This window comes from Trichechus manatus, unplaced genomic scaffold (assembly GCF_000243295.1).
Source record: "Trichechus manatus latirostris isolate Lorelei unplaced genomic scaffold, TriManLat1.0 scaffold00001, whole genome shotgun sequence".
NCBI classification, from domain to species: domain Eukaryota; kingdom Metazoa; phylum Chordata; class Mammalia; order Sirenia; family Trichechidae; genus Trichechus; species Trichechus manatus.
The window spans coordinates 29,264,830-29,286,176 of record NW_004443937.1 but is presented as its reverse complement, the minus strand read 5'-3'; the positions used below and the strand labels follow the sequence as shown (position 1 = coordinate 29,286,176).

Here is a 21,347-nt window from a genome sequence, read left to right as displayed (position 1 = left end):
GCACTGGTTAGTGTCTGTGGAATGAATGAATGAACCAGTGTCCAAGAGACCATGAGCACCTCCCTGCCAGTCTCTGTTTCCCTTTCCCCCAGCTCAGAGGGGCTGCCTTCCCTGGAGGCCCCCACGATCATGCAGCCCAGGGCCTCCTCTCCACGGCTCATAAGCCCCTGGAGGGAAGGGCCACGTGTTGAGCACCTCCCCCAGCAGGACAAGCAGTCGATAACCTTGTGATATATAAAGCTTAGAAAGTTGGTGGGCAGCCACTCTAAGCCTTGCTTTTCTCATCTGAGAAATGGGGAGGGCAGCCTGCCCTGTTCCTTCCTCACAGACTGGCCTTGGGGATGGTGAGCTGGGCTGGTAAACACAGGTCAGATGCCATGGCAGGGGTGGCCTGAAGGTCGGTGCAGAGCCCCTGAGGGATGCAGAGACCTGGAGTGGGGCAGTCCTTGGGTGTCAGGCAGGGCTGCGGGGCGGCCTGTGGGCTTGGGCACACAGGCTGTGCCCAGAGAAATCCTGGTACAGCCGGAGGCACTCAGCCAGCTCATCCACTTTTAGTCAGTACTTCTGCCAACTGTAGGCACATTCATTCCTTCCATAGACACTTACCACAGCCTGCTGTTCATTCATTCACTCTACACTCATGAGCATCTGCCATGTGCCAGGCGCTGGCAGGGAACAAGCAGACAACAGTCTCTGCCCCCAAGGAGGGGACGCAAACAAAGGACACATTGTGCTGGAAGGTGATAAGTGCCATGGAGAAGGGACAGGATGAATTGGGGGGACGTTGCAGTTTTAACCGGGGGATGGGGGGCAGAGTCAGAGTGGGCCTCCCTAAGAAGGAGACATTTGAGCAAAGCCTGGAAGGAGGAGAGGGTGAGAGCCATGTGGGTATCTGGGAGAAGAGTGTCCCAAGCAGAGAGAACAGCCAGTGCAAAGGCCCTGAGGTAGGATGCAGTTTGAGTAGGGGGAGGAGAAGAAGCTAGTTGGGAGTGTTTAGTCGGAGATGACTCCTGCTGGGTTTGACAGACTTGTCTCTCCTCGCCAGGTGGGAGGAGAAGAGGTCAAAGGCAACAGGGACCAGGTCAGGCAGGGCTATTGAATTAGTCTAAGCCTTTGGCCGTTTACTCCGAATGAGATGGGAGCCACGGGCGGGGTGTGAGCAGAGGAGGACCATGACCTGGTCCTGAACTAGTTAGGCCCTCTGCTGCCTCATGAACAGGCTCCGGTCTCCAGGGAAGGATGCAAGTGGGAGACTAGTGCAAGAGGTAAGGGCCGGACAGGGTGGTGGCTGCGGGGGTGGTGAGACATGCCAGTGGTTTGGGCATAAGCGAAAGAAAGGAGTCTTGGGTGACCCCAGGATGTTTGGTCTGCGCAGCTGGAAGGATGCCGCTTTTGCTAGGGGAAGCTGGGGAGAAGCCGGTCTGGGGGATGATGAGATTTTGGACGTGCTGAATTTAAGACATCCAGGTGGAGATGTGTCAGAGCTGGGTACGTGTAGGTCCTGGCTGAGCTGTGCCTGCCCAGGCTGGGCACCAAGGACCGAGCAGACAGCCCTCTGTTTACTACCCACTGCCTGCACCCACTCTGCTCATCTCCCCACCATTGGGAGCTCCCCGCCCTCCACCACCCAGCATGTGGTGGTGTTCACTGTGTACTTGGGGGCTGGAATTCTGCAGGCCTCCTTGTGGGAGCAGCCTGCCTTCGTGCCCATGGTTGGTCTCTGCATGTTCACGGGGCATTGCTGTGTGCACAGCTTGCTGCTGGGCCTTGCACATGCTGTGCCCTTTGTCTGGGCTGCCCTCCAGCTCCACGGTGCCATCTTCACCTGGCCAGACCCATGCATTCTGGCCATGCATTCTCCCCCTCCCCAGGGCTCACTGGACTTCCTGTTCCCTGACACCCGTCAGGTCCTAATCCACATCACATGTCTGCCTGCCCGGCATGAATTCCAAGATCCAGAGGGCAGGCCCGAATCTGCCCTGCTAACCACCGTATCCCTCCGCAGTGCCCAGGCTGGAGCCTGGCACGCCTAGGTGCTCAGTAACCATTTGAATGAATGAGTGAGTGAGGAGTGAATGAGCAAATTGGGAGTGTTTAGTCGGAGATGACTCCTGCTGGGTTTGACAGACTTGTCTCTCCTCGAGCCAGCCTTGAGGACAACAACACAGGCTCCCCAGGCAGGGGGGGCCCCTCTGGACGTGGCCGCCACCCTGGGGCTCCTCAGGAGGAGAGGAGGCCGCTGGGGTGGCACCCGAAGCCCCCTGATCCCTACAGCTGTGGATGCTGCATGGTGTGCAGAGGGGATTTGCATTGCTAAAGGGTTCCCCACAGAGCATCTGCGGGTATCCGCCCCATGGTGGGTGCCGCATCAGGGCGGGCTGGGCCACGCACATTCGATTTGCATGGAGCCTGGTTCCCTCTGAGGAGCAGGCATGAGCGAGAAGCAAATCCCAGAGGAAATGGGCCTTCTCCTCTACCTGGTCCAGGCTCCCTGGTGGGGGGATTTGAGGGAGCTGGAGCTTGGTGCTGCTTTGAAGTCGTTCCTACAGCAGGATAACTCCTGTGGGGCGTAAGAAAGGGCTTCCCAACTGCACCGGGCTTTGGCTTGCTGGGGACGGCGGTCAGGGCCCTGATGTAGGGATGGGCAAGCCCCCTTCCCAAGGGTGAGGTCATAAACAACGAGTGGGCCTTATGTGCACCCTATTTCCTAAACCTCGACTGTGGTCTACCTTGGGATTAGGGAGGCCTAGTGGCATAGGGGACCCCTGGTGGCACAGTGGTTAAGAGTTACGGCGAGCTATGGCTGCTAACCAAAAGGTCGGCAGTTTAAATCCACCCGCCGCTCCTTGGAAACCCTATGGGACAGTTCAACTCTGTCCTATAGGGTCACTATAAGTCAGAATCAACTTGATGGCAACAGATTTTTTTAGTGATATAGGGGTCAGGGCCTGGGCTCCAGAGCCAGAGTGTACTGGGTTCGAATCCTGGTTGAGCACAGACTGGCTGTGCGGCCTTAGGCGAGTTGCTCCACCTCCTCAAACCTTGGGATCCTCATCTGTGAAGCGGGCATGAATCGGTCTGCAAGCCGAGGGTGCCGTATGACTTCAGTGGGAATTGGAAACAAAGCACCCAGCACACAGTAGGGGCTCCGTGTCGTCGGTTCCTTTCCTTGGTGCTCTGCCACCTGCTGAAGCTGGAGCACCTCTCCTAGTGCTGCCTTCCAGCCCGTCTCCCACTGCAGAGGGAGGTGATTAGGGCAGACACCAATCTAGGGGTGAGGTGGGAGAGAATGTCTGGGTAAATCTACCTCCAAGTGTTTCCAGAAGGCTCTTCTTTGCCAGGCTCCAATTTAAAGCTCTGCCAGGGGCCTTGGTAATGGGACCAGGCTGCATCCCCAATTTAAGGTGAAGCTCAGTAAAGTGGGGTGAAGAGAGGAGGGTGGGGAAAACCTAGGAAGTCTTCCTGGTGGGGGTGACTTGGCCAGGTAGAGGAGGGACAAGGCCAGAGAAGAAAGCTCGCCCTGATGGGTTGAATTCTGAAGTCTCAGCTCAGCCTGTCCTCTGTGCCTGGTAGCCCTTGGGGGCCTGTGAGCTTCCACGGGGGTCTCTACCCTGAGGAGGAATGTGTTCTCTGTTTTCCTCAAGGTGGGCGGCTACGTCAAGGACGCATATAGAGGACGGCTATTTGTGGCTCAGTGAGGATTTGACTCATAGTGGGGGGTGGGGAGACGTGCAGGAGGGGAAACAGGGACGTGTGAATCACAGTAGCTGGCTAGAGGGGCTGGTGACACGTGGACAGGGCGTGCCCCACCACCTCCAGTCAGCCTTCCACTGCTGATTGCAGGGCAGGAACCAGGTGACCAGAGCCCCTGGGTTCCTCCCTGGCTCACTTGGTGATCTCCACAGGTACCTCAACACTACTGTGCTAGTCCTCAGCCCACCCCAGTCAGAGTGCTTGGTGAGGCTGGACACGGGGCTGCATCAATACATCTACCTTCCGAGAGCCAGCCCGGCTGAGCCTCATTTGCCGAATGAGCCTGGCAGCAGTTCCATTCCCATTGTGCCTGCTACCTGGAGAATGTGTTGGGGAGAAGGGGAGGCGCAGAAGATCCAAAAATGACCACGATTTGTGTCAGCAGCTGGGGCGGGTGGCTCTGAGCCTGGGAAGCAGACGGTAGATCCTGGCAGAGTAGACAGCAAATACCTAGGCCAGTGTCCCTGCCCTGGGCCCTTCGCTGTGCCCCAGGGAGGCCTCAGCTGAGTTAGGAGCTCCTCTTGCTCATTGCTAAATCCCAGCTCTAGACTTGGGAAATTCACATCGACACTTGTGTGGTGGCACCCTGGAAACCCATGAGCCTCGGCACCAGGGGAGTTGCCTATTTTATCTTGGGCCTCAGAAAGCATTCTCTCGCCACTCCTGGGCATTGAGCTGTAAACCGCTGTCACCGTTTGGGGCTGTTTGTCTGTGGGCCCCAGGAGTTTCTCGGGATAGCGCAGTGAAAGCAAAACACGGCAATAAACTGGGTGTGGGGGTGATGGGAGCTGCAGAGGCCCCGTGGACCCCCCGTCCAGGCCCTCATTGTTTGTACTGATCATTAACCTTACTCCGAGTTGTGTTCTATAGTACACCCTCCAAAACATTTATGCTTTTGAGTTACAACCTTACTAGTTGCATAGTGGGGCTCCAGGTAGGATTTTGTTAAAAAAATTAAAGGCAAGTGATTCTACTGCCAGAGCAGTTTGAAACCCACCAATGTGACTCAACACTATCAGTCCACAGATGGGAAACTGAGGCACAGAGAGGGGAGTGGATGAGCCTGCGCAAAGCCCTTGGCTCCAGCCCCAAGAACTAGAATCTAAGTGTGCGAGAGAAGGCACTGGAAGAACCATGAATTATGCACGGAAGCCACAGGCCTGGGCAGGCCCATCATAAATGAGCCTTAATAATTCATATGGAGAGGAGCCGGGGAAAGGAAGGGCCTCCCGGGCCAGCCCTGGGGCAGCTGCTGCACTTCCAGCCCCTCCACAGGTCCCACTGCCCACCCGCCTGCCTGCTCCTAGGGCAGCCACATGCAGACTGGGGCTGGATGGCTGGGAGGGCTCAGCAAAGGGTCAGTTCTTCCAGGTGGGGGAGCAGGAGGCGCCTCCCGCAGGGCTCTCCCAGTCCTGGGCAGAGGCAGGCATAAGTAAGAGAGGAGGCGGTCTAGCGGAATACCAGCTAGAACAATAACCTGAGGAGGGCATCTGGAGAGTGGTTGTGCTGGGGAGTGCATTTATAAAGTGGGGTGTCAAAGTGGGCCTCACTGAACAGGTGAAGAAGGCAAGGGAGGGGCCCCGTGGACATTTGAGGAAAGACTGTTCCAGGCAGAGGAACAGTGTGTGCAAAGGGAGCACGCAGGTATGTTCAAGCCACAGTGAGGAGGCCACTGTGGCCAGAGCATCAAGGTTAGGGAGGCCACTGGGAGTGCGGCCACTGAGCAGACTGACTTTTCTTCTAGTGTCATGGAGCAGGGAGTTGACAGAGGAGGGACATGAATCTAACAGGACGCTGGTTATGTGTGGGACCGGCAGACTGGGGAGGTGTGGGCCGGGCCTGAGGGTAGAAGCCGGAGACCAGGGGACTAGTGGCTGAACTGCTCCAGGAGATGATGGTGGCCCAGGCCAGGCAGGGGCCAGGGAGGTGGTGGGCGAGGGTGGATGCAGGCTTGTTGGGAAGGTGGAGCCAACAGGACTTGCTGATGGTTTGGATGTGGGTGTGAGAGAAAGTGGGTTCCGGCTTACCCTGAGCCTTTGGGCCTTGAACAGCTGAGCCAGGGGAGGCGGGTGTGTACGTGTGTGTTGTGTGGAGGGTGGGGAGTAGGTCCAGAGGGAGGCCAGGGTCTTGGTATCGATACATTCAGTTTGAGAGGCCTGTTCCGCATCCTTGTGGCCGTGACCCATGGGCAGCTGGGTGTCCTGAGGAGAGATGTGTGATACTGACTGGCATTCGTTAGCCGTGCAACCTTGCTCTTTGCCTCCCTTTCCCCCTCTGAGGACTGGCGATGATAATCCGGCTGCTGTGAAGATGAATTATGGCAGTGAGAGCCCCTGCCTGTCACCACTGTGATGCCCTGCACACAGGTGCAGGCACCAGGTAGGGAGGGCCCCAGTCAGACCCCTTGGGACATAGATCCCCAAAGGGCCTGTTGAGGCCTCAGGCCACCTCTCCTTGGGCAGAGAGGAAAACTGACCCCTAGAGAGGCAAAGGCACAGAGCTGGGTGTGAGCCTCCGAGGCGGTCTGGCACACAGCAGGGGCTGGATGAGAGACAGCCCCTGGCCAGACCCAGGACATCACCCTGGCCAAGCCCACCAACTCTGGCTCTGGGGCCTTGGTGCCACCCGACCCCACCTCTTCTGCAGAACCGTGTTTTCTTTCTTGCTGCGTGCCCATTTCTTCTCCCCTGCTGCTTGGTGCCTTCTCCAGGTTCCCCCACCTGGTACTGTAGGGGCTGCTGGGGCAGGATTTTCTCCCTTGGAAGCTGGAGCAGTCCCCCTTAGGGCCCTCTCCCCGCTGCTGGAACACCTGAGACCAGGCTTGGGGGCGGGGCTGCTCAGGAACCCTGTGGCTGTGGGTGTGGCAGTAAGGATGTGTGACCACCTTGTGCTGCCCCTTATTCTGTTCACTTACTAGACAAGCTAACTGAGGCCCCGGGGGAAAGGGTATACCCAAGGTCACACAGCTAAAACAGAATTCAGGCTCAGGTCAACCTTCAACTTCGTCTTCGTAAACGATGCTGGGAAACTGCTTTCCTCTTTCTCAGCCTGTACATCCCTGGCTGAGGCCTTGTCCCCTCCACGCAGTCCTCCCTGATTGCCGGTGCTCCAGCGGGCCCTTGATCCTTGTTTGTCTGCACTGATGGGGTGATATTTGGCAGAGTGTGGTGGTTATTTGCTGCGTGACCCTGGGCACTCTCCATTCCTCTCTGGGCCAAGTGGGCTTGCCTGGGCTCTCCAGCCCTGAGAGTGTCACTGCTCCCTGGCTCCAGACCTTGCTTCTTCCCTCAGCTCATCCCCGCCCCCTCAGGCTGTTATGAGTAAATATTGCCCTGGACCCAGCACCCTAATTAAAGCCGGATGACTGTTCCCAGTGAGTCTGAGGGGGAGACACAGGCTTGCTGCCTCCTGTCCGAGCCCCAATTAGAAGGGAAAGTCTTTCGAAGCGAAGAAAGGAAAGGGACAGCCCCATAATTAATAACCTCATTAAGGAGTGGTATTTGGGCAAGGTCCCAAGACACACATAGTTGAGGCCGATGGATCTGAGCTAATTTGAGCTTCGCTGGCACCAGCCCCCTCCCCCAGCTCCACTGGGTCTCTAAGAATCCCTCGTGATAAATGGGCTGGCTTGACACCTGTGTGTACAGGATGGGTGGGTGGGGATGGTGCTCCTGTGGGGTCGTGTTGCTCACATTAGGGGTCCCTTCAGCTGAATCACAAACCGGTGGAAGATGGGCCAGTTCTCTTTGAGTCTCATGCCTCAGTTTACCTGCTTGTGCAATGGTGGGAAGCTAGCTGGGGAGCCTTATTCCAGTGTGAATCAGCTGAGCAAGCATGCCCCTCTCTCATCCTGGCCTCGGTTTCTCCTCCCTGATCTGTGCAGTGTGAGGCCCAGTGCTGACTGGTCTCCACATCTCTGAGCCCAACGGCCTGGAGTGGCTTGGCCCAGTTGGCTTCCTCGGAGTTAGTGACTTGGCCAGTGTTATGGACTGAATTATGTCCCCCCCAAAGTATGTGTTGTAAATCCTAATCTCTATGCCTGTGGTTCTAATCCCATTTGGGAATGGGTTGTCTTTGTTATGTTAATGAGGCATGATTAGCATAAGGTGTGTTTTGAGTCAATCTCTTTTGAGATATGAAAGAAATTAAACAAGTGAGCAGAGTGGAGATGGGGTAAGATAGATGCCAAGACACATGGAGATCTCAAGGGAACCAGGAAGTGGAAGCTGAAGAGACGAAGACCTTCCTCCAGAGCCGACAGAGAGAGAAAGAATTCCTCTAGAGCCAGCGCTCTGAATTCAGGCTTCTAGCTTCCCAAGCTGTGAAAAAATAAATTCCTGTTTGTTAAAGCCATCCACTTGTGGTATTTCTGTTATAGCAGCACTAGATAACCAAGACAGCCAGACTGTTGCCCTCTGCCAACCCTGTTTGCTTCAGGAGGCTGTGATTAGGGTGGGGGCTGCCCTGGGCCTTTGAGCCCTGCAAGACACTGAGTCCCAAGAGTCTCCCCTCCTGAGCAGACAAGCAAGAAGAACACTCATTACAGGAGACCCTGCCCCTTCCAGTAAGGTCTCCTCTAGGTCGGGGGTCTCTGAGGCGGCACAGGGAGGGGCTGCAGCCCACCCGGATCCCCCAGTCTTAGGGGGAGGCAAAACCACCCCACACTTAGTGAGCTGCAGGTGGGAGGAGGGAGATTTGGCTGTGGGGAGAGCAGCCGTGCCGTCCGGATGGGTCTGTGTGTGCGTGAGTGTGTGGGCAGTCACCCCTGTTAGCATCCGTTTCATGTGGCAGCGTTTTCCACCTGTCGTCTCTTTGGATCCTGGGAGGTTGCAAGATGGTGAACTTTATATCCATCTTCCAGATGGGAAAATTGAGGTCTAACAGGGTACACCTCGTCTCAGAAGAGCTGGAGCTGGATCTAGGTGCTTAATCTAGGTGCAGAGGGACATCAGCCCAAGTGGTCAGGTTGGACCCTCCCAGAGGAGGTGGCCCTGGAGGTGCCACCATCTAGAGTGCATCCCTAAGCTTCCCACTATTTGCAGCAGGGCTAAGGGAGGGGCCGGGTGCCCTGTGAGTTTTAAGTGGCTGTTGTGGGAGGCACGCCCTCTCCAGGCTGGGAGGATGGAGTGGCACCTTTGCCCACTGACCAGCTTGTCTGCCACTGGGGCCAGGTCAGCTAACACAGCTACCCTCTCCTCTCAGCTCTTTTGGGCTCTCTTCATATCTGTCTGTCTTCTTTGTGTCTCTCTGTCTGTCACTTCCACCTCCCCCTCCTGTCCTGTCTTTCTTTCCCCTTTAAAAGACTTGGAAAAGCACCAAGGTGGGAGGTGGCAGGTCGGCTGAAATATAATCAGAATAATTAAATAGCACCTTATTTTAAATTGTTGCCTCCCCCAGAGCTGGGAGAATAATTGGTCACGAGAGAAGCAAGAGACTTGTGGGTTTTCAGCTGCCACAGCCTCGAAAATGCTCTAGCCATACACTGCCCCCTCCCCCGCCATTGCCAAGTTTGGTTCACAGTGCCCTTGGCAATAAGTGGCCTCCCCTGTGCCTGCTCCCACAACTTTCACCTGCCCCCCACACCAGTCCTGCCCTGGCATCCACCCCTCCTACCTCACCTACTGTCCCACCCTCAGCACAGCTGAGCTGTAGGGAGGGCTGTAGACTGTGTATGGGCCTCCAGTGGAGTGAGGCTATCCAGGCAGGCTGCCTGGTAGAGGCGGCCTGCAGCAGGGCTTTGATGGCAGCAAATGCCTCTGTGTGAGTGGTGAGAAGGCTTTGCTGTGGCAGAGTCTGGGGATCCCAGCAGTTTGGCTTCCCTGGAGATGGGGAGCCCGAATCTGCCTGGAGGTTTATGGGAAAGCCCCCCTTCATCTCTGCCCCCTCCACCATCAGCAGCCCTCACCCCCCAGCAGGGCTCCACCTCCTGCCTCTCCCGGGCCTGCCCCGGTCTGCTCCTGAACAAATCTCTTCCCCCTCCCCTTCTCGCCCCTCTGCCAGGTCCAGCTGCCCACACCCACCCGTGCCCTCTGAGGGTGAACCTGTCTCTGGTTTTTTGATTTGTTTAATTATAGATGAGTTTTCTGCATAATTTATTCCAAAAGCTTGGATTATACTGTACAATTAAGTCACATTCTGATCAACAACTTCGCGTATAAAATTAACAACTGGCAACAGTTTAATCTATGCTGCTGCATCTGCACTCTGGCTTTTTCCCTTCTACCCATCCTGTCCTCCCCCGTGGGTCTCACCCTTCTCTTCTCCCATGGGCCCCTGTCTTTCTCTCCCTCTCCTCCCCCTTGCCCTTCTCCCCCCACCAAGTGAGTTTTTGCAGCTGGTCCTCTGACTCCTCCCCCAGCTCACTCTTCGAGGTCTCAGAGCTGGAGGCCCCACCTGAGTGCTCTGTAGTTAGACCTGGGGCCCTCTAGCTGGGTCTCAGCTGTCTGCTAAAGGGGATCCTCAGCCCGGCTCCTCACCCCATGCTTCCTTGTCTGATGGTGACACCCCCTCTTTCCTCACCCGCGCCTCTTGGTTCTGAACCAAGCCCTGGAGACCGAGGTCTGGTGTCCCACAGCACATGGTGTCTTGACCTGCATCTTCTTCCCTGCCGGACTGCCTTCAGTCTGCTGGGCCTAGACACGTGAATCTTTGCCCTGTGCCCACTCCTGGCCTCTCCCAGCTGGGAAGACTGTAACCAGGGGAGCAGGGGGTTAAAAGGAGCCATTCTACTACCAACCACCACCAGTTGCCGTTGATGATTCTGACTCATGGCGACCTCATGTGTGTCCGGGTAGAACTGTGCTGCAGAGGGTTTTCAATGCCTGATTTTTTTTTTTTTTTTTTTTCAGATGTAGCTCTCCATTAGGGGAATCCTCTTCTGAAGCACCCTTCCTCCACTCCCCTCCCCGCAAGCGCAGGCATTGGTCTAACATCTGCTTAGAACTGGAAGGGGCCTTTATTGGATGAGCTTCTAGCCCTCAGGGGGCTGCCCAATAATAATACTGCCATCAAGATTTCCACGTGGATGTGATTTGCACTCAAAGAATCTTCAAGTCTGTTAAAACGGTTCATGCAAATGGTCATTATCACCCTCATTTATAGATGGGAAAGCTGAGGTTGACAGCTGGCAGGGCAGCCTCTTCCTCAGGCTTTCCAGAGGCGCACTGTTCCACCTGAGCCTGGAATGAAGGGTGGGGTCATGGAGCTGATGGTATGGCCCTGTACCCATGCTTTAATTTGCTGGGGGCCTCAGTTTTCTCATCTGTAAAATGGGTGCACAGTGCCTGCACCTCCCTGGGCTTGGGCACATTGGCAGACATGGTGTCAGTCACCAGCCTCTCCCTCCCACACTAGTGCTCCTGCCGGCTGCAGCCTGAGCTGCACCTGCCTCCTCCCAGGCACTTGCCCTTCACTGTCTTGCTAATTTAGCACTTAGGAGCTAAGCTGTGTCATCTCCATGAAGAGATGGAAAATCACAGGGTAGTCGGTGGGCAGGTAGGCATCAGGTGGGTCTCCGGAGTTGGGAGTGTGACCTGGGAGAGTGACCATTGGGCAGCACTTCAGCCAGGGAGACATTGGCAGAGCTGGGTGGGCACTTGGGCCCAAGCTGATAGGAGTCCTGGCAGGATTTGGCTAGTTTGCCTTTGACCCAGCAGGGCTGTGGGTCCTGGTGCATCCCCCATCCGTCCATAGCCCCAGGCCATTCTGCGGGAGTGAGTGGGACTGTGCCTGGCCAGGGTAGGTCTTGGATTGGTGGATGGTTTCTCCAACCTCGGGGCAGGATCGCTGCAGGGACACAGTCTACTTCTGGCCACCTCTGTGCCGTGTGTCACCCCCTTGGATCCGACACTGGGACACAGCCCAAACCTTGGAACCCCCAAAGTCCCATCTCTGATAGTGAAATGAGTTATCCATTGTGTTCATTTTTAACTCTTGGGCACACTGTATATTGCCTTTCTAATTGGGTTTGTTTCAGGTAAATAATCAGAGTAACTTGTTTTCCCTGGCATTTTGCTGACGGGCACTGGAGCTGGAGTCTAGGGTGTGCCCGTCAGGCCCAGGGCGCCAGTTTAAGGGCTGAAGCTGTCCCTAGAGGGAGGGTGGGTGTGGCGTGTCCTGATGGGCCATGGGTGGGCCAGTCTCTGAAGCCCATAGCAGAATCTAGAGCTACTCAGTCTGGGGTAGGGCTGGGGAGACAGTGTGTGTGTGTGTGTGTGTGTGTGTGTGTGTGTCAGAGAGAGAGAGAGAAAATTTCTTGGGAAAAACTATACCTTATCCTGAGATTTGGCTCTTCTAAAAAAATTTTAAGTGTTGAAATATCTTTTTTAGATGAAATGATGTTGATTATAATAATAATGTGCTGTCTGAGCAAAATAAAACCTTGGCACCCATGTCTCTTCTCCCAATTAATTTTTTTTTTTAACTTATTTGTGAAATCCTAGAACTTGAGACCTACGAATACATTAGAAAAAAGTCAACAGCCTGGAGTGGAATCAGTGGTGTGCTGGTAAATGATTACAATTCACCGTCCGGGGGGAGAAGCCCTGATTTGTAGCATTTGCCAATTTACGTGGTATAAATACTTCCACCGCGGCCGATCGCACGCTCCCAAGATGACTATACTGAACGCAGAGGTGGGAAGAGGTGCAGGACTCCAACACACCCCTGGGTCGAGTCCTGTGTCCACTACTTCCTGGATAGGTGACCTTGCACAGGTCACTTAAACCCTGTGTACCTCACTTTCTTCCCCTGCAAGTTGGGGGTTGGGGATGATAATGTTTGCTTCTTTATGAGGACTGAAACAAAAGAGAGTAGGCGATCAGCCGGCACAACACTTTTTACATAGTGGGCGCCCAATAAATATTAACCTCAGAAAGGGTTACGATTGGCGTTTTGTCCTCTGGACCAGGGAGTGGTGGAGGTTGGGGTCAGGGCCAGGCGGAGCTAATGGCTTCCCTTGGAGATGAGCTCTGTGACACAGGGCTGTTTGTCCACCTCCTGCCTGGCTGGACGTAAGACTATGCACTGGCCCATCCCAACATTAGCCCTCAACGCTCCATTTCAGGAGCACAAAACAGCCGCCTGCCATACTGTCCACTCACAGCGAGGGCCAAGTGACCAGCGCATGGGGGACAGGGGCCGGGCCAAGCAGGCTCTCCCTTCTCTGCTGTGCTGTGCCCTCCCCAGGCTGGTGGCTGAGACCTGATTGCCCTTCTTAGCCCAGCTGGCAGGTGGGCCTTCGCCCTGGCTCAGGGTTAGATTTTTCCCCTGTGGTCGGGAGTGGAGGTGGGAATCAGGCTCAGCCGGCAACAAGCTGAAGCTAATACCTTTCTTTTGATGTTAATTTTTTTTCCCATCACGGTCCTGACATTCAGCTTGGCAAATTGCAATTAGTGATCTGCCCGCCTCCTGCTCCGAGTTCCCATGCCAACCGACCCGGGCTCACAATGGCACAGGCCCAGCCCTCAGTCACAGGCCTGAGGAGGGATGTGGGGCAGTGGGCCAGGGTAGAGACTTGGGCTCTTCTGACCCAGTGAGTCAGAAGGGAGTCAAGGCCCCAAACAGCACTAGGAGAGGTGGCAGGCCCAGGGGTGTGTTGGGACCAGACACAATTCCCTGACCCTGTGGCTCCTAGGGTGCCCTCCAGCACAGATGGCCTCTCCTGAGCCCTATGGGCCATGCTTGACCTGTAGCTTATCTAAATCTTTGTGGTAATTCTCCTATGGACCCTCCCTAGGGGGACCTCCTTCTGCAAAATGGGAGTATGTCAGGTGGGATGAAGAAGTTGAGGTACCTTTTCAGCTGCATTAGGGCAGCCCATGGCTCAGGGAGCATGGTCACAGTAAAGAATGCCTTTGGCCATGTGGAGAGCATCTCTGTGGCCGGCCCCGGGCAGGGACCAGTGGAATATTACTCACTTGATCTGGCACTGCCTGAAGGGGTGGGAGGATCCACAGGAGGTTTGAACGGGTCCAGATTCTTCCTCAGATACTGTCTCTGTTCATGGGTGTGGGGCTGAGAATACAAGGCCATGTGACCACCGCTCCCTCCTGGTCACTCACAGCTTTAGGGCCCCCATGAGGCATCCTTGACTTGGCTATTCTCACGTGTCCTCATGATACCCTAAGAGGTGGCCCCAAATTATTGCCACATTCTGGAGGAGGAAGCCAAGTCACAGATGGGTTAAAACAAACTCAAGGTGGTACCAGTGTAAGGGAGACCTGCTCAGGACGGTGGCTCAGGTGAAGGATTTGTGGGGCTTGCCAGGCCCCAGAAAGGGACAGGGTGGTCTGAACTGAACCTATGGGTGGGTGGTTCTTGCGGGGCATCTAGTGATGAGCCTCAGGTAAGCATGTTTACAGGGTGCAAAAGGCGAGGGCTGTCTGAGCTGGAAGATCCCCACATCCATTTCTCAGACGAGGCCCAGAGGGGCAGGGACCTACCCCAGGTCACACAGCGACTTGGTGGTAGCAGCAGAGACTGGTGCTTCCTCCCCTTCTCCAGGCCCCACCCGGCCTCGGGGACAGGAGGCCCTAAGATCCAGCCAGACCCCACCCAGCCCACTCATACCCTGCCTCCTCCCAGTGTCCAGAAGTTCCCATATTCAGAGCCTCGACATCAAGGGCTGGCTCTTCATGGTGAAAAATAGTCTCCCTGCGGGTATCTTCGAGCCGGTGAACTCCCTCAGTGCAGTTAAAATACAATCCTCTCTCCTCCCTAGCAGTCCAATGGTGCATGAGGAGAGCCCGGGCCACCGGGTCTGGACTTCAAAGGGAAACCACAGGCGAGCTCTGGGCCTTGCCTCTGCTTCTCCCCTAGTGAAAATTAGGCTCTGGCGGGGTAGCTGCCTCTGATCACTCCTGGGTGGCTGGGGCTGGGCTATTCCCGCACCTAGTGGGTTCTCCTGACCCCTCTCTCCTCTCTGCACGCAGGATGCAGCACTGGGCCCGGCGCTTGGAGCAGGAGATCGATGGTGTAATGCGGATTTTTGGGGGCGTCCAGCATCTCCGAGAGGTAAACTTGGCACGACTTGCATTCTCTTCAGGGACCCTTTTCCAAGTGGGAATTGATAGGGATGGGGAGTTCAGAAATAAGGAGCAAAGAAGATTTGGCATTGTGGAGGTCCTGGTATGGGGACACTGCTGGGCCTGTGGGGGCAGGTGGGAGAGATCACCAGGAAAGCCAGTGGATCCCTTGGGTCTTGGTCTGTTCTTCCAGAGGTCATTGTGTTTAAGCAGTAACGGGTCGGCTCTGATGATGTCTGTTGTCTCTGTAAGGTGGTCATAGGGGCTTTTAGGGTTCCTCAGGTGGGTGAGGTTTATGCTTGGGCTAGTGTGGGAGCCCGCAAGGGTTCAGCAGATGCAGATGTGGGGATGAAAGCCAGAGGAACTGTCCATGGAATGAGCGGGGCGGCTGGGCTGAGCAACCCCAGATAGCAGTGCTGCCCGCTCTTAGCCGGGAGTTGGGTTGGAAGCTCGTGCTTGGAGGGATGAGGGATCAAGGGGTGGGAGGGGTGATTGATTAGGTGCAAGCGACCACATTCATCCTGGGAGATTATGTTAATGTTTGAAATAGTGATGTGGGGAGCAGGCCATCCGTCACCCCCAGAAGGCTGCAAAATGTGTTGCTGTCAGGCCACGGGCTCCTGAGCTGTTGCTCTTGACATGGCTGAGGAAAGCTGAGCTTTGGAGTGGTGGGGGTGGGACTCTGGGGTACCTGTGGGACTTTGAGGATCTCGTTGCTGGGGGTGTGGCCCAGGAGGTACTAGCCAGAAGTGAGCAGGGGATTAACGGTGATCTCCTGCTGATGGCTGGCCTGGGAACTACAGAGTAAAGCAAGTTTATGGGTTTGTGGTGGTTCAGCAGAGTCTAGGCTTAGGCTCACTGATTAGGTGCCCTGCTGGGAAGTTTGGCTGGAGGATGCGGTGGTAAGACTGGCAGCACGTGGAAAGAGGCCAGGTTCAGGCCAAGGTGGATACGCAGCCTCTTCTAGAAATCAAATTTGAATTTCCCTTGTTGATCATTTTTATTCCCAAATGTATTCCCTTCCTTCCTGATGGGACTTGAGTGATTCCAGACGCTTCTACCAATGAGCACATCCCCTACCACCACCACCCGCCCCCAGCAGTAACCAAGGTCACACAGCTGGCTCGTGGCAGAGCTAGGGCTTGGACCTGGGGTCTGACTCCCATTCCAGGGTGCTGCTCCTCCTCTGGCGGTGCTTCCCTCTTAGAAGGGTGGACAGGATGAGCCAGCCAGGCAGTGAGGAGCCGGCCGGGGCCCGGCCGGGGCTGATGTGGCTGTGGCCAGCATGGCCGGCAGAAGAGAAGCACTGACCTGGCATTCCTGGCTCCTCCTGGCAGCCCCTCTGCCTGCCGGTGGCTGCCAGCTCTCCAGCGGCTGTGTCCTGCTCCAGTTTTTTCTCACCTGCTTTCTCAGCCTCTTACTGTCTGCTGACAGCTCTGGGGCTGTTTCTTGGCACAGGGCACTCTGGCAAGGTGGGCAGGGGGGAAGGGCAGATGGGAGGTTCTAGAGAAAGAGGGTAACGCCATGGGAGCAGGAAGGAGCCAACCAGTCATCTCCCCACCCCCTGCAATCCTCCCCAGACCTGGACTGAGCCACCACCGCTCTCCTTCCAGTGCATGTGAGAGGGCCTATGCGCCCAGCCCATGCCCGGCTCCGACGGCTCAGGAGGATGCTTGGAGCAGAGCCCTGACCCAGCTGTGGATGCTCCCGTGGACCCTGGCACCAACTCTGCAAAGATGATAGCCTCGGCCCCCACTGGGACTGCTGCTCCACAGGCCTCCCTGAGCTGGTTCGGAGCTGTCCCCCAAACACCTGCATCTGGGATGGTCCTGGCTTCCGGGCCCCATTGGCCTTCTTCCCCTCCAGGGCTGCCCTCTCTGCCTGCCCTTGTCCTAGGGGCCACCCCACCCCCAGAAGCCCAGAGCCATGAGGGCTGGCAGCTGCAAGAGTGCAGAAACTGCAGACAGTGGCTTTGGAGAGCATTTTCCCTGCCTTGGCACTTTCCTCCTCCCGACCTCACCACAACCCCATGGGGCATGACTGGCTGCAGACTGTGGTCCATTTTACAGGTTGGAAACTGTGACACTCCTCGGGGCGGGGTGGGGGGGTGGCTCTCTACAAAGACCCCATCACATTTCCTCATCTATCCCCAGGGTCAGCGCATAGTAGGAGCTTGTGTGTCATCCCCTCCCCCCACGCTTAGTCAGACACCGTCTAAGCCATGCCCTCCTAGGTACCCGAGCCTCCCCCAGCCAGCCCACTCCTGCCTCAAACAGGGCAGAAAGGTGTGGACCTTACACAGCCTGCCCCCTCTGGAGCCCCTGGGCGCACTGAGTGACGTCTCCTGTACCCCTTCTCCACCCTCCCCCATCAGCACCATATTGTCCCCCTGTGGGGGCAGGGGAGAGCAGAGAGCATATGCTAGGGCTCTGAGCTCATTTACATAATGAGACTGATCAGGATGAATAATTCATCAGGTGCCTGGGGGTACTTGGGGGAGGATGTGGAGACGGCAGGTCTCCCTACTCTGAAGCCCAGGTCACTTTGATGGGTACAGCCAGGGACAGCTGGTTGACCCAGATAGAAGGAAGACAGCTCTGGGGTCCTTGTGGGAAAGCAAAGCAGAAGAATTTGTCATCAGATGTAAGGAAGAACCAGTGGCTCGTTAGCTGCACCAGCCCTGGGATGGGTTCCCAGCACCATCCTTTGAGGATCTCTGCAGAAGGAAGTGAGAAGATCCATTGCCTGCGGTGAAGGTCGGGGGTAAGGGCAGAGCTGGGCTGGGAGCAGAGACCCAGGATGGCTGCATCTGGGGACTCCAGGCCACCTCCTGAGGACGCATCTTTAAGAGGTGGGGTTGGGGAGGGTGTGTCAAGGCAGAGAAGCAGGCCTGGGGCAGGACCTCGGGACTCAGAGATTCCCTGACCCCAAATCTCCCATCTCCCTCCCCAAAAACCAAACCAAACCAAGCCTGTTGCTGTTGAGTCAATTCTGACTCATAGCGACCCTGTAGGACAGAGTAGGACTGCTCCATAGGGTTTCCAAGGAGCACCTGGTGGATTCCAAATACCAACCTTTTGGTTAGCAGCCGAGCTCTTAACCACTGTGCCACCAGGGCTCCATCTCCCTCCCCACTGCTGTGCTTTTCGGGACAGTCATGGTGATGCAGGCCAACGGGAAAGGCATTTCTGAATCAGTGATGGCGCCACAGTCCCATCTTGTCTCATCCGCCCTGCACCCCATCTGCTCACTGCTCCCTGCGAATGTGTAATTAATATTTGCAGAGTGCCACATCTGGAGCTGGCTCCTGGCGTAGACCAAAGTCTGGTCACGTTAGGGCCCCTTTGCCATGGAGCTCGGGGAGGTGGGGACAGGGCCCCTCTGTAGGTGCCTTTGAGACAGGCCCCTCCCGTCCCCTCCTTGCACGTACATACTCACTCACTGGCTCTAGGCGTGCTGCCTGAAGCTGTGGTCTTCACCCGTTTGGGGAGAGGGCTCCCTGAAGCCGGGCATCCCAAGCGGTGTCAGCAGTGTCCAAGAGTGACAGGGGACCTAGAGGGGCAGGAGCAGAAGGGGAGGAAGGAACCTGGAATAAGGGAGGTGCCGGGGACAAAGCAGCCCTGGGAGGGCCGGGCAAGGTGGGTGCAAGCTGTTGTGATCCCTGACCCCATAGCTGGTCCTTCCATCAGAGCACGTGGTTAGTTACATCCACCCCAAAGAGGCAGGCCTGCAGCTCCGTGGCCAGGTGGATGCCCCTCACACATGGGCTGTCCCAGCTGAAGCGCTCAGACTCAGGTGGGAGGTGGTGACGGAGCCCCACCCAATCCCATCACAGCCCCTCCCCACAGCTCCTGCAGCCCCCACACCCCTCATCGTGCTTACTGTGCAGCCCCCACCCCACCATCCAGCCATCCGCCTCCCATGAGACCCAGCAGTGCCCTCCCCTCTCCTGGCATAAATGATCGGGATGTGGGGCTTGTCAGGGTGGGGTGGAAAGGGGTGCGGGTATGAAATATGCCACTGGGTAGGGATTGCTGCTGCTTGCCTCCCTAAAAACCCACATATATTATTCTTTAATGGAAAGTTAATTGTCTTATTATTCCCTCCATATGGTCCTCTTGCTCGGCACCCAGCGGGGATGCGCGGGGCTGAGGGGGGGGCACTTCTGGTAGGGTGTCTGAAACGCAGTGAGGCCGCTGCTTGAGCATAATAGGGTACACAGAGGTGGATGCACGGGAGCCTGGCCGAAGCCTGCCTGGGCCCCGTCTTTGATCCCCAGCCCAGCTGGCTCCCCACCTTTTGCCTTCCCAGGCCTTGCCACGGGCGTGGCCTCTTCTGACATCCCCCCTACTGTGAGTTCTAGGAACCCTCTTTCTGAGCACTGCATGGAGAGACACAGGGTTGGAGGGGGGTAGGTATTGCCCTTCTGCTTCCCCACACACACATACCCCACTGTCGCCTGCAAGAGAAAATTCCATTTTGAGAAGCTTTACAAAAGCCATTTCACCTGTGGCAGGAGCTCGCGCCTGAGGGCCAGCTGACTGGCTTGGGTCTCCCGCACCGTTTCCACACACACACACACCCATCAGAGGGGGGCCCAGGGGGCCGGGGACGTTGCCCTGGGATGCCTGCACCAGGGATGCTGGCTCGTGCTGACCACACCTTCCACGGGCACCAACCACCTGAGGCGCCTCTACCCCGACAGCTCCTCGGGGGCTGCTGAGCCTGAGGCCCCTGCCCCTTCCCGTGCCTCCCCATTCCTGCTCCCTGGGAGGAGGGGACCTGGCATGAGCTGGTGATTGCATCTATGTGCAATTCAGAGCCCCCTGGTCCTGGGGGCTTGTCAGGGGACAGCTGGGGCAGGGAGTCTTGCTAGGAGACTTCTGGGATTCTGAGATAGTCCTAGCAGGGAGTTGCCACCTGACTTCCCGTGGAGACCTCGGGTGTTGAGGGGAGAGGCATTTCTGGGTGGGATCAGCGGACCCAGTGGCTGGTGGTGCAAGCATGGTGGGTAGAGGGGTTGTCGGTTTCCAGCTTGGGCCAACAGGTGACCGTGGGGCCATGTCACTACATCCTCCATCTGTCCAAGGTCAGTTCCCAGGGGGTGGGGAACTTCTCGGAGGGGAAAGAAGAGGCATTTGGCATACATTGTATCTTCTGTAGGTGGCGAGCCTACTTGAAGTCCCACAATTGGTAAGTGGCAGAGCTGGGATTTGAACCCATATCCTGTGTTACGGGCAGCAGCTGAATGGTGGGTGGTGGTGAAAGGGTGAGCGGCAGGAGTGGCAGGGCTTTTGTACGCTGTGGAACCTGGAGGATGGGCCCTGCCTCTCTCAGTCTCAGTTCCCCCATCTGTGAAATGTGACCTGAGCAGTCTTGTCCTCACGGGGAGACATGAGGATCCCAGGGAGCAGGGATGAGGAAGGGCTGCAGACAGAGCCCCACAGGTGTGGGAGTACCCTTTTGCTCCCCACCCCAGTTACCTGTCCTCCCAGGTGCTGGCCACAATTTTAGGGAGTTCAGATGCCCCAGGTATCCCCTTTACCCAGCTCAGTCCAGGAGCCTGGGACTCAGCCCCTCCCTGTGACCATGACATCTTTTTGGGGGATCTGACCAGAATATGACCAAGGGCTACCAGGTTGGGGCAGAAGTTGGAGAATCAGGGCTTTGTGGGCGAGAGAAGGGTACGTGGCCTCTTGGGCCAGCAATCCAGGGAGCCAGCTGCAGCCCTGGGGGGAGGTGGGGGGAGGTGAGAGGGAGGGCCCATATGCCCCAGAAGAGGCCCTAGAGCCCATTTCTTGAATCAGTCAACGAGTCAGAAGCTGGTCTCCGAGGCCCTGTGGACACATGGAAGAGGACAGGGCCTTGGGTGGCAGTGGGGTAGGAGGCAGTATGAAGCCATCAAGTTCTGGCCCGCCCCTGATATTGGCACTGGGAACGGGTACCAGGTTAGTGGGTCAGAAAACGGAGCGGCCGAGGCCAGGACTGATGATCAGGAGTTCTTCTTGGGGATGCAGCTCCAGTAACTGCTGGAAGGTTCTCTGCCTGGGGCAGGGGGTCCTTCAGGTTAAGAGAGAGACATTTTCTGAAGTGGACGCCCCTCAATCCTCCCACCTTGGAAATCCGGGAGGTTTGTCTGTCAAGCTTTCCTAAAGCAGGACCCCCCGCATGGGGAGATTGTTCCCATGAACATTCTGGCCCTCCTCTGGGGTCCTCAGACAGGCTGGCCTTGCAGCAGAACAGCTGGGGGTCCGCTCCAACGGGGACCCAGCTCTTGTGTCTTGTTGAGGAGTGATCAGACTCTGTTCCCCTCCCCCATCCATCTCCAGAGAGTGATGGGGCTGCCATGTCCAGGGGACTGGTCCAGATGATCAAGGGTGGGGGAAGGAGAACGGGGACGAGTGTGGTGTGGGTTTCCATGCTGGGCTGCCGGGGACAGCTGACCTGAGCTGAGTGCCTCCCCAGCCCCCACCTCTGTCCACGGCTGGATCGGTGGCAGCCACGGGGACACTTGCCTGAGATTCATGGAGCCCCAAGCGCTTGGTGGAGGCAGAGAAGTAATTGGTTTTG

The 21,347-nt window shown here is 56.6% G+C and overlaps 1 protein-coding gene across 3 annotated transcripts in view; it reads left to right on the top strand.

Moving 5' to 3' along the window:
* Nucleotides 1-21,347, top strand: part of CACNA2D2 (calcium voltage-gated channel auxiliary subunit alpha2delta 2) — a 149,454-nt gene that overhangs the window by 13,238 nt on the left and 114,869 nt on the right. For 2 of the 3 annotated variants that reach the window (XM_012557603.1, XM_012557576.1), the window contains exon 2: nt 14,685-14,766. In XM_012557603.1, coding sequence (XP_012413057.1) covers nt 14,686-14,766 — 81 coding nt within the window. In that variant the 5' untranslated portion in view covers nt 14,685. Of the gene's footprint in view, nt 1-14,684; nt 14,767-21,347 lie in introns of those variants that run through there. The other variant, XM_004368569.1, reaches the window with a different exon arrangement.